The 13491-nt window shown below is 38.0% G+C and overlaps 1 protein-coding gene across 3 annotated transcripts in view; it reads right to left on the bottom strand.

Moving 5' to 3' along the window:
* The window catches only part of PASD1 (PAS domain containing repressor 1), an 85769-nt gene that overhangs the window by 50680 nt on the left and 21598 nt on the right, over positions 1 to 13491 (bottom strand). For all 3 annotated transcript variants that reach the window (XM_035288735.3, XM_035288736.3, XM_035288737.3), the window contains exons 2-3: positions 7448 to 7503; positions 332 to 405 (exon numbers count right to left, since the gene is read on the bottom strand). In XM_035288735.3, coding sequence (XP_035144626.1) covers positions 332 to 405; positions 7448 to 7469 — 96 coding nt within the window. In that variant the 5' untranslated portion in view covers positions 7470 to 7503. The remainder of the gene's footprint in view (positions 1 to 331; positions 406 to 7447; positions 7504 to 13491) is intronic.

The following is a 13491-nucleotide window of genomic DNA, read 5'->3' as shown; positions in this document are numbered from 1 at the left end:
TGTTGAATGGGTCTACTAGACAACCACTTAACTTGCCACTAACCTATGCAGAGACTTGTTTGTTGTAACTCAAAATCAGTGGTTCTCAAAACTCAGTTGGCATAAGCAGCATCTGGGGAGCCTGAGAGAAATACAAACTCCTGGCCCTCACAGGTTTGAGATTCTGATTCAGACGATTTAAGTTAGGGCCCAGTAATCTGTATTTTTATCAAGTTCCCTGGGTGATTCTGATGCATATGATCTCCTAATCACACTTTGACAAACACTATTCTTTGTCGTCTATTATATGAATTCAACATATGAAGTAATCAAAGAACAAAAGCCCTCTTACCTGAAGCATCATTTGGTTGGAGTCATCATAGGTATCAAATGATTTCTTTTGAGAGCTTTCTGGATTGACTTTATCTTTATAGAAAAAAAGAAGAAAGGACAGAACAGTGTCATATTAAAATAATTAGCTATGGGTATTAGGTTTTTCAAAGTTATACTTAATTTTTAGAAAAGACTCGAGCAAATGCTGAGTGCTAATGAAGGATCTGATGTTGACTAACTAATTATATATAAATGATCATAAAAACAGAAGTGTTTGGAATTGAAAAAGACTTTGAAGATCATCCAATTCAATTTCTGCCACACACATTATGACCTGTCCAAAAATTTTATGATTTTTCAATTTCTAGTTCTTTTTTTGTTCTCAAGTTCTACCAAAACCCAGTATCCATAATCTGCCAGGTAAGTTGAGGGCTCTAAGCAAATCCAGACCCCCAAAGCCCTTCCCTAATCTTGACTAAATTATGGAACTTCACTGTTTACTTTAACCTATTTAAGCTTTAAGCAAGGCCCTTGAATAGAATATCTTCAAGCCTTATCTTTTAACTTTTCAAAGCTACTGGTACTGACCCCTCCCCATCTGTCCTATCACATTCTTCAAGGTTTTCTGGTTTCCCCAATGGGAAGTGTTTCTGCTGCTGTGCATCGTCTTTGCTGTCAACATGTGCCCCTCTCTACCTCCTCAACTCCACCTACTCCACTAATTTCACTAGCAAAGGGATTTCACTAACACAGCCCTCCAATCTCAAGTTATTTTAACGCTTCATGTCAATAAACATTAGTTCCTTCTTTTTGCAGAAAAATGAAACCCATCTCATACAACTTTGATCTCCATTAAAAGTGTTAAATCCTATGACAAGGATAATTTTGACAGTGGCTATTGCTTTCTTGACAGGCATGAGTCTTTGACCCTTTTCTAAGAGTAGAGTTGGGTAAGAGGGAGGCCATGAATAAGGAGAGCTTTAGAGCCCTCACTGATGAGGGAATCAAAATAGGGTGTGGAACTGCATGTTCTCACTCACAGGTGGGTGTTGAACAATGAGAACACATGGACACAGGGAGGGGAGCATCACACAATGGAGTGTGTTGGGGTGTGGAGGGATGGGGAGGGATAGCTGGGAGTGGGGAGGTTGGAGAGGGATAACATTGGGAGAAATGCCTGACGTAGGTGACGGGAGGATGGAAGAAGCAAACCACCATGGCATGTATGTATCTGTGCAACAATCCTGCAAGTTCTGCACATGTACCCCAGACCTTAAAGTACAATTTAAAAAATAGGGTATGTAACTGGGTGTGAAATAGGAGTAACATGAAAAGTAAACCATGCCAACTGCATAAATGCTTCAAGATCAGTGATCCTGACCACTGTCCCAGTTTGGAGACTCAATTCTAGGCACAGCTCTTTAAATTCAGGAAACAACCCATGACACTCTTCCATAGTCAATTTCTGAAGAAATTTATCCATTGCTTTCCAGTTCCATTTAATAACTTTCATCTCCTATACTTCATTCAAAGAAATAAAACAATGGGGGGTCCATATATTGCCAAGAAAGAATAACCAGTGTATTTTATAAATAAACCACAAAGGACTTTTCTACTTTACTATTACCCACGAACTTGTTTTTGTTTACCCTCTATAGTGTGTATCATACAAATTCTTCATCATGTCCCCAATATCTGACATGGTACTTAAGTCATATCAGGGATTCAGTGCTTGTTGTTAAACTGGGCCTCTTTTATTCATTTATTTAACAAATGTTTACAGAGCTCCTGCTATGGGTCATATTCGGCTTTAGAGGTTCAGGATACAGTATAAACAAGAAAAACAAGGTGACTGTTCTTTTGTATCTTACAGACTGATGGAGTGGTGTGAACAGATAATCAACACATAGACAGTTTCAGATATCTGCACGTACAATAATTGGTAAGAACGAGTGACCAAGAAAAGCCTTACTAGGAAAGTAACATCTGAGCTGTTTGTCAGATTTGATTGACAAGAAAGCAACCATGTAAAGACATGGGACCAAACCATCTCAGGGAGATGAAGCAGTAAGTGCAACATGAAGCAGAAAATAATTTTCCCTATTCAAAGAGAAGAAAGGATCCCGGAGTGGCTGCAGTGGGATGACCAGGGAGTAAAGTAGTAAGAAATGAAGCCTGAGAGATAAGAAGGGCCAGATCATGTAGGGTATATGGCAAGAAACTGATATTTTATTCAGAGTGAAACATGAAGTGCTTTTAATTATTATTATTTTGAGACAGAGTCTGGCTCTGTCTCCCAGGCTGGAGTGCAGTGGCACAACCTCAGCTCACTGCAACCTCCGGCTCCTGGGTTCAAGCCATTCTCCTGTCTCAGCCTCCCGAGTAGCTGGGACTACAGGTGCCTGCCACCACACCCAGCTAATTTTTAGTATTTTTAGTAGAGACGGGGTTTCACCATGTTAGCCAGGTTGGTCTTGAACTCCTGACCTCAGGTGATCCACCCATCTTGTCCTCCTAAAGTGCTGGGATTACAGGCGTGAGCCACTGAGCCCAGCCCATGAAGTGCTTTTAAGCAGGAGAGTGACATGGTAGGTTTTTACAAGATCCCTACGACTATCTGTTGCAAACAGAATAAAGTGGGGAGCAAAGGTAGAAGCAGAATCTAGCTATGAACCTTCATCAAAAGTAAGAGATGAGGGAATGGGGAGATGCTGGACAAAGAACACAAAATTTCAGTTAGAATAAGTTCAAGATCTCTATTCCACGTCATGGTTACTATAGCAAATAACAGTATATTTTACACTTGAGAATTGCTAAAAGAGTAGATTTTATGTGGTCTTATCAGAAAAAGGTAAGTATGTGAGATAATAGATATGTCAATTAGCTGATTTAGCCACTCTACAATGTATACATATATCAAAACACCATGTTCTATGCCATAAATCCACACCATTTTTATTGGTCAATTTAAAAAAGAAAAAGAAAAAAAGTAAGAGATGATGGTGGCCTGGATTTGGGTGGTATATCAAGGCTACACAAATGGTGAAAAATGTAGAGATATGAAACATATTGCAGATGTAGAAGCTAAAAAAAATTCAGAGGAATTGGATAAGATGGTAAACGAAGTGGAGGAAACAAGAATGATTTCTAGACTTTGTGCTTGTGCAGCTGGGAGAGTAACTGGTGGTTGCCAGTTATTGATATGAAGAGAACCAGAAGTGCGGATGAGACAGGCAATCCAGTGGAGGAGGATCAAGAGTTCCTTTATGGCCATGTTAACCTCTCTGTTTAATATCCAAGCGAAGACATCATGTAGAAAACTCTTTTGATGATTTTATAATAAATGCGATTCTCAGGTATGGAGCTCAAGAAGGAGTTCAGGGCTGGAGATAAATTTTAAAAGTGGAGGTCACTGACATCTACATAACACTTCAAATCAAAGGAATAGATGAGATAACGTGGAAAATGAGTACTGTGTAAATATAAAAGAGGAAAAAGTCCAAGGACTGAGCCATGGCACACCCATGTTTAGAAGTTGAAAGGGGAGGAAGAAGTAAAAGTACACAGAGAAGGAGTGGCCAATTCATAAGGTTTGGCTCTGTGTCCCCACCCAAATTTCATCTTAAATTGTACTCCCATAATTCTCACGTGTTTGAGGGAGGGGCCTGGTGGGAGATAATTGAGTCATGGGGGCAGTTTCTCCCATACTGTTATCATGGTAGTGAATGAACCTCATGAGAGTTGATGGTTTGATAAGGGGAAACCCATTTCACTCGGCTCTGATTCTCTGTTTTGCCTGCTGCGATGTAAGATGTGTCTCACTTTCCATCATGACTGTGAGGTTTCCCCAGCCACATGGAACTGTAAGTCCAATTAAACCTTTTTTATTTGTAATTTGGCCAGGCTCAGGTATGTCTTTATCAACAGCATGAAATTGGACTAATACTCCAGTGAACCAGAAAAGAAACCTGGTGATTGTGCTGTCCCAGAGAGAAAAGTGTTTCAAAAAGCAGGGAGTGGTCACATGTCCAACGTTTCTGAAAAGTCTACAAGTGTGGAAAATTATCCAATTCACTCAAAATGAGGCCAGAATTCTCAACTCTCATCCAAACCAACTCTCTTTTCACCACACTTATCTGCCCCATGTATTATTTGTTCATGTATTTTCTAATCACTTGATTAAAATGAAGAGGTAAATACTTCACTATAGAAAAAAAGAAAGATGAGTACAGTCAAAGGACCAAATAATTCAGCAATGTGAAGGTTACTGGTATCCTGACAAAAGTACTTGTATTAGAATGGTAGGAGCTAAAGCCTCAGTGAGGTGGGTTGAAGAAAGAATGGGATGTGAGCCAGTGGAGACAGGGCCTATAAAATCATTTCAGAAAGTTTTTCTGTGAAGGAGGGCACAGAAATAGGGTAATACCCAGAGGTATCATGGGGTCAAAAAATTTAAGGTAAGAGATTATTACAGCTTATTTATGTATTTACGGGAATGATCCACTCAGATGTGTTGAGTTAAACCTGCTAAGTTAAACCTTAAAATATTACAGGTAATATTTTACAACCTCGGGGCCATGTTTCCCTCAGCAATATTTACACATGCCTTTAAGTGCTTAAGATACAGAAATCTGCATTATTTCCCACATATGCTTCTATTAATTTTCATTTCCTTGGTCCACTTTTGCATAAATCTCAATTACGTTTTAAGTCTCAACTATATACGAACTTGTGAATGGAAAGAAACAAACTATATGTGTATTAGAAGGTACTTCAAGAGTTCCTCTAATAATTAATTCCTCCCAGAAAATGACTGAAATAAAGTGAGAGACCAAGTTGCCCCACTCACAGCTAATTTCCAATGTGGCTAATTGAAAATCTATACGGATGGCACAGGCTGAACAAATCAAACCTTTTCCCTTCTGTAAAAGGGTAGCAGTGCCTTGTGATGTTTTATATTTGCCTCCTTTTACAGGATAGCCATGAGTTTGCAGTATTGTGCACAGTCTTGTCAAGATAGCATCCAATTGGAACTTCTTTGACTTTTGGGATTCATCAGATTTATCCCTAAATGAGAAAAAGAAAACCCATCAGCCTTACTAATGGCAAGGGTCAGGCAGGGAATTCAGATGATGGAACAATAGAAGGTGAGAAGAGAGAAAGGGAGAAGTTAGTGTCAATATTTGAGCAAAAATCCAGTCCCTTGATTACCCATAGAGCAACAATAATAATCATTATTAAAATAAGGAAATGAAAGCCAACTTCATCTCCCTTTGCCTGGGGCCCTTGAGGGTAGGGACCATATCTGTCGCTTCGTCTCTTCCAGAACAAAACCCAGCACAGTAACTGGCACAGTGGCCTAAGAATTACATAAAGTAAGTCCAAATTAATTTGAATTTAATGCTGGGTCTTTGTTTCACCGCATATTATTACCTGTTTTAACAAGAGTATTTCTGATAAAATAAAATTATTTCTAAATGGTCTATAATTACTCAAGAGGCTCTGAAAAGCCAATGATGCTTTTCAGAAGACTGAACAGTAAAATGTTAATTGAGTTTTTTTAACTTTTAAAAACCACAGAGCATACTGAAAACTTTTGACAAAAGCTTTCTGATCAGTGCAACTTAAATTTATTTTAGAAGTCCGATATGAAAAAATAAGTTAATATATCTTCTCAAACATAAGCAAATTTAAGCTGTAGGCAAGCCAAGGCTCAAAACATATCAGGGATTGTATACTTGTCAGTTATTTGATAACCATTTATTTAGAATTAGCTCTAGGCAGGCACTGTGCAAGGCATGAAAGACACAGTTTGAGAAAGAAGGCTGTTAGGTAAATAGGTAATGTGCTAAGTATTATAGAGTTGGGCTGCCGGTTATGAAGAAAACCACTGGAGAAACCACACTTTTTTATTGTACTTTAGGTTCTGGGGTACATATGCAGATCATGTAGGATTGTTGCATAGGTACATACATGGCAAGGTGATTTGCTGCCTCCATTCCCCCGTCACCTGTATCTGGCATTTCTCCCCATGTTATCCCTCCCCACCTCCCCACTCCTGCTGTCCCTCCCCTACCCCCACAACAGACCCCAGTGTATGATGCTCCCCTCCCTGTGTCCATGTGTTCTATACCCGCCTATGAGTGAGAACATGTGGTGTTTGGTTTTCTGTTCTTGTATCAGTTTGCTAAGAATGATGGTTTCCAGATTCACCCATGTCCCTACAAAGGACATAAACTCATCCTTTTTTATGGCTGCATAGTATTCCATGGTGTTTATCTGCCACATTTTCTTTGTCCAGTCTATCATTGATGGGCATTTGGGTTTGTCCCAGGTCTTTGCTATTGTAAACAATGCCACAATGAACATATGTCTGCATGTGTCTTTATAACAGAATGATTTATAATCCTTTTGGTATATACCCAGTAATGGGATTGCTGGGTTAAATGGAATTCCTGTTTCTAGATCCTTGAAGAACTGCCACACTCTCTTCCACAATGGTTGAACTAATTTATACTCCCAGCAGCAATATAAAAGTGTTCCTATTTCTCCACATCCTCTCCAGCATCTGTTTGTCTCCTGATTTTTTAAAAATATATTTTATTGCATTTTAGGTTTTGGGGTACATGTGAAGAACATGGAAGATTGTTGCATAGGCACATACATGGCAATGTAGTTTGCTGTCTTCCTCCTCTCACCTATATCTGACATTTCTCCCCATGTTATCCCTCCCCAACTCCCCACTCCCCACTGTCCCCCCCCCAGTTCCCCACCACAGACCCCAGTGTGTGATGCTCCTCTCCCTGTGTCCATGTGTTCTCATTGTTCAACACCCACTTATGAGTGAGAACATGTGGTGTTTGTCTCCTGATTTTTTAATGATTGCCATCCTAACTGGTGTGAGATGATATTTCCATGTGGTTTTGATTTGCATTTCTTTAACGACCAGTGATGATGAGCATTTTTTAATATTTTTGTTGGCCTCATAAATGTCTTCTTTTGAAAAGTGTCTGTTCATATTTCTCTGAGTGAGTTAGGCTTCCTTGAGGAAGCAGGATGTTGCTAGATGTGAAATGGGAACAGAGGACAAGGGAGAGGGCTTTGAGAGAAATGTCAGTCAGTTATTAATGCATACCTTTTCTCTTTTCCTCACTCATCTTTGTTCATTAATCAGTGGTACAAGGAAGACTCCTGAAAACAAAGTGAATCAACATTTTACTAAGAAATCAATATATGGTGAATCACAGTAAAGCAATAAGACTAATCAAAATTCTCAATTGCATAACACTTTTCCCTCAAGGAATGCCTACTTCGTTTACAGTCATTACAAGGACCTGTTAGATTTTTAGAACATAAGGTGGTTGTTATGAACTGAAGGTTTGTGTTTCCTCAAAATTCATGTGTTGAAGGCCTAACTCCCAATGAAACTGTATTTAAAAATGAGACCCCTAAAGATGTAAAGTAAGACTAAGTGAAGTCATAAGGGTGGATACTGATTTGACAGGATTAGTGTCTTTTTAAAAGGAAATATCAAAGAGTGATATTTCCCCACTCCAACACACACATATAGTAAGAAAAGCCATATGATGACATACAAAGACATGGAAACAAGAAAGACTTCTACAAGCCAGGAAGTGAATCATCTGGAACCTTGAACATAGCTGCCTAGCCTCCAGAACTGTAAGAAAATAAATTTCTGTTGTTGAATTAAAAAAAAAAAAGACAGAATTTCATTAAGCACCAATAACACTTTTGTATGTTATGTAGATGTTGAAGACTTGCTTTGTTGTACAACCCCCAATGAATATTTTTGACAATAACATTATAAACGAAGAATATATTTGTAAAAGTTACAAAAGCATTCTGTGGTTATATCACTTAATCCGAAGAAACAAATATTTGTAGGTTTAATTGTATGTCCTTAAATTTATTTAACTTTCACTAACTTTGAGAAAATTTAAGGAAATGAAGACAGATGCAGTTTGAAAGCTTCATGCCCATGCCACAAAAGGGAAAATCTGCATTATTGTTGATGTTCACAGAAATCCTTGGCATATGAAACAATGGCCCTGAAATCACCAAAGTCCTCTGCTTTGAGTTGTACAATTAGACTCACACATCACCTCAAGGCCAAAGCCTCAAGGTAGATGTCAATGGCATCTCAATGCATATGTGTCACCAAAAAGTGATATAAAATATAGCAAACATCCTTTAAATGTTCTCTAAGTAAGGGAAAGCTCAGGGAGTCAAACACTGGAAAGGTACTGAGCACAAAACATGAACCTGTGCTTGGCATTAATGCTCTCTTAGATAAAAAATAACCCGAACAGGGAAGTGAAACTAAAACTCACCACCTCTCCCTGTGTATAGCCAGAACTTCCAGAGGCTAACATTACACAGAAAAAATATATACTGCATAAAAAATCATCTGAACAGGGAAGTGGAACTAAACTCACCATGTCTCCCTACATGTAGCCAGGACCCCCAAAGGCTAACATTACATTGAAAACAAAAATCCTCCCACCAACAAAAGAAGAAAACAGGAAGCTTGCCTGTCTCAGCATGTTCTCTAGGTGAAGGAGAAAAGACACCACCATAGTGAATCAACTTTGAGGTTCCAGAAAAAGCAAAGATAAACCCTTTCTGAAGAGATACTCTCTAAAGACAGATTCCACAGATTTTCCACAGATAAGGCACTGCTGAAGATGAGCTCACCATTCAAAATCAGAAAATACAAAAGGAAATAATCAGTCCCAAAAAATCCATCATACCCTGGCAGTATAAAACCCCCAAGAACTTCAAATAAATGTGGAAAAAGATGAATCTGAAATTATATAAATAGATATATCCAATGAAATTAATTTTTAAAAGATGGGTTGAACAATGTATTAGAAACACCAGATGAGGAAATTAGTAAATGAGATAAAGCTATGAGGAAATTTACCATGCCGTAAGAGAAAATAGGATGGAAAATATGAAACAAGAGGTTATGAGACATGAAGGACTAAGTTGGAAGGCACAATATAAATCTAAGAGGGGTTCCAGATGGACATAATAGCAAGGGGAGATGGACAGTAAGGAGATCACTTTAAATTTTCCAGAATGGAAAATGTGACCCAATATGGATAAATTAAAATAAAACCATATCTAGAAACATCATAGTGAAATTTAAGAGCACAAAAAACAGCTAAGCCATTCTAAGCCATAAAAAAGATCAAGAAACAACAAAGGATACTATCATATAGGTCATGTTTTCTGGCCCAAATGCAATTAAATTAGAAATCAAGAATAAAAAGACAATACAAAACCTCATTGATTTGAACATTCAAAAATAACAAAACTTCCTAAATACCTCTGAAAAGTAGAAAATATTCAGAACTAAACTATTACAAGTATACCACATATTAAAAACATATTAAAGTAAAATGCAGCTAAAGCAGTACCAAAGCATTTATTCTTAAATGTCTATTAGGAATAAAGGTAAACAAAAAATAGTAAACAAATTAGCAAACAAAATTAGTAAACTGAACGGGTGTGGTGGTTCATGCCTGTAATCCCAGCACTTTGAATAGTGCCATGAACAACTAGGAAACTGGACAAATTATAGGAAATGCCTGTTCTAAGACACTGGAAGGAAGGAAGAGCATGCCTGTGATCTCTGAGATAAGAGCAAAATGAGAAGAGCCCTGCAATAATCCCAGATTTCTCCCTGAGGGCACTTCCAGACTATGATTGAGGGAGAAAGTTCTCAAGCAGGATAGTGTGGTCTCATTAAGTTTTAGGAGACAGACATAAGAGTTCAGAAGGCCAAGATGTTTACAAGTTGTGGAGCAGAGTACCAAAAAGAAGGGAGTGATGAGGGAAAAAGAGTTTCAAAAATCTGCATACATGTCGTCTTGAATCTTTAGCTGATTGCTAAGCTGTGCCTATGCAAAGTGACATTCTACAAGACCAGTCAAAGATCAACTACCAGGGAGAGAATAAATGCTATGAATACAAAACTAAATAACAACCACAGGTCATGTACAGGGAAAAGACATTTGAGCGCTATCCAACCAGAGTAGAGGAAAATAAGCAGAGTCTCTCTCAGTGTGGGCTGGTATCGGGCAATCTAAAATATAAGTAAGTAGATTCCCAGAAGAGCGAGGCAAAAAAAAATTTTTGGAAAAATATTACTAATTTTTTTGCCATACTGGATGAAAAATATAAACTCATATATTTAAGAATATTGGTGAACTCAATGAAATAAACACAAAGAAAAACTAAAACAAATTGCCAAAAACCAATTTTAAAGAGAAATCTTAAAAGCATACAGAAATAAAAGATACATTTAATACAGGGGGAAAAATGACGTTTTCTGTCTGGCTTCCCATCAGAACAACTCAAACCAAAGAACAATGGAGCATCTTTAAAGTGCTTACAGTGGGACTGGAAAATCAACCTAGAATCCCACATCCAGCAAAAATACACCCTTTTAGAAAACTAAAGATAAAGATATTTTCAGGTGAACAAAAGCTGAAAGAAGTCACTGCAAGCACACCAGCATTAATAGAAATGTTAAAGGAAGTACTTCAGGTAGAAGGAAAATGATTCCAGGTGGAATCTCAGATCTACACAAAGGAATGAAAAGCACTGGCAAGAATATATTATGTTCATAAATATAAAATAATGTTTCTCTTTTTTAATTTCTTTAAAAGATAATTGATGTAAAAGCAAAATACTTTAGAGTTTATAATATATACTGAAGTAAAACCTGTGACAATAATAGCACAAAGAACAAGAAGGTGGAAAATAGAAACCTACTGTTGTAAGCTTCTTACATTATACATGAAGCGGCACCAGAAAATCAGTCTGTAAACATGTGCTTTGTCATCTCCTCTGTAGTGCTTTTCAAGTCTCAAAGAAAACGATCTTTCCCTATCTTGCTACACTATCCACTTTCTTTCTCTGTTATTAAACTCTGAAGTGGTTACTCTAAAAGCCCTCTAAACTATTTTGGAGGTCCAATTGATGTGGAAGTCAGTATATGAATAAATGGGAAACTTTTGAATTCAGTTTATAACCACCACATTCTCTGGACACCACCACCTAAGCTTTTGTAACAGACTTCACATTCACTCTAGCCCAGGAAAGCTTTCTACCTACCCTCTCAGATGTAGTCTTCTACATCCTGCCCCTCAGCATTATCCTGGGTTACATGAAGACCCAAAGCAATCTGCTTTCTCTTCCCTAGTCAAACTGAGTGCCCTTCCTACAACCCTTTACTCCAGAATACCTAGGCCATGTAAGAAATCTGCTGATAAGCATCAGGAAGGTTATATGACAAAATCCTCAAGCACGAATATCATCAAACTATTCCTGTCCCTGATAGTTGCCAAGTCAATTTTCATAACATCTCTTCCTTCTCGCCCTGGCTTAGGCCCATCTGACCAGCATCCATACCCTATCCTTGGATCCCATCTGTACTATCACTCACACTTGCCCACTCCTACCAATCCTCTATGCCAGGCCTCAAGCTCAGGCCCTTTCACCTCAATTCCTGCAACCATCTCCTCCTTCATGATCTCCATTCTTTTGCCCTCTAGTCCATCCTCACTCAGCAGCCAATATGATCTAATACACTGACTTGATCTGTCCTTCCACTTAAAGCCTTTCCCTGGGTTCCCCATCATCCCAAACTATTGGAAAGGCCCTGCGTGAAGCCTTCTGCAGCAAGTAATTTATTTGATTCTCACATCTCTGTGAGGTATGATCTGACGTTATCTTCACTTTATAGATGAAAAAACTGAGTCACAAAATGGTAGCCCAGATCAGCAGCTAGTAAGTAGCAGATCAAAAATTTAAATCCAGAGAGTTTGGTATAAGGGTTGAAAAGTAGACTAGATTTCCTCATATACCTATGCTACTGTTTCCAAGAAGTCTTCCTGGATTATCCCTAAGTCTTTTCTTGGAAGACCTCTTTTCCGAACCTTATCCTTTGTGTGCATTTTTCTTATTCTTCCACTGGAATGTAAGCTTCCTCAGGACAGGGAAGGCTTATTCAGCTTCTATCCTAAAAGATCTAGAACTGTGCACCATATACACAAAGCATTGGGTATTTTTTTCAATCAAATTAAATGTATGTAAGTAAAAAAGGTGATACAGAAAACTTGGTGCAAACTATGTTACCTTAACAGCTAACCCTTCTCTTTGCAAAATGCAGTGACAGAATATGGTCCTATACACTGAGATGACAAAAGAGAGAAAACGAGAATTTAAAATACCAAAATTAAAGAGATGTGGTCCCTAGCAGTCCTAGGACTTTACAGAATAAATAATTCCAGAGAAATTCAGCATATTTAATTTCCAGAGTGAATTCTGTGTGAGATTTACCAACCCCATCATGTCTAAAGACATTTCAAAGGGTTAGATAATGGGTAACAGCCTGTGGAAGCATTTACAAGACAAATCGATTCAAAGTTTCTTACATCTAGTGGTTAAAGGGCTGTTTCACACTACCCATAACTGTCCTGGGCTACCTTGACCCCCAATAGGCAAAGGGACGTTCACCATCACTTTGATTTCCAGAAAAAGAACAAGGCATCCTTGCAGGACTTTACTTCTTGAAAAAGGAAAATTAATCTGAAGTCTGCTACACATTATCATTGATAGTTGCAGTAGTTGGACAACAAAACCTAATGAATAAGCCTCATAGATATCCAGGTGACAAACACAAACTATAAGATTTTAAGTAGAATTCAATCAGCCTGTAGAACTTAATGCTTTTCATTATTGCCAAAGCATGTCCTAATATTAAACACAGAAATCAATCTGTATAGGAAGCACTAAACACCTGATGTAGAGAAAAGAAAAGCTTCCACTTTTCTTCTGGATGGCCTGTCTGGTTCAATCTTTCCCTGATTGATTCCTTTGATCTTTATTTCAAAGGCTTATTTCACTTCCCAATGAGAGTGATCTACTGTGGGATTCAGAGGGAAATTCCAAAGTTATTGCTAATGGTCCCTCCATTTCTAACGATGTCACAATTTCCATCCATCTGTGACCTTCTGCTCACTAAGAATTTGCACTGTATACCAACCTTGATGTTCTATTAATCCATTAAGTTCATACTCTTCTCCAATTTGACATCTTGTAAAAATTTAGCTGAGAATTGATAGAAGTATCAGTAAATTTTTATAT

Source organism: Callithrix jacchus, chromosome X (assembly GCF_049354715.1).
Source record: "Callithrix jacchus isolate 240 chromosome X, calJac240_pri, whole genome shotgun sequence".
In the NCBI taxonomy this organism is placed as follows: domain Eukaryota; kingdom Metazoa; phylum Chordata; class Mammalia; order Primates; family Cebidae; genus Callithrix; species Callithrix jacchus.
The sequence above is the reverse complement of the archived record's forward strand: the minus strand, read 5'-3'. Positions and strand labels throughout refer to the sequence as shown.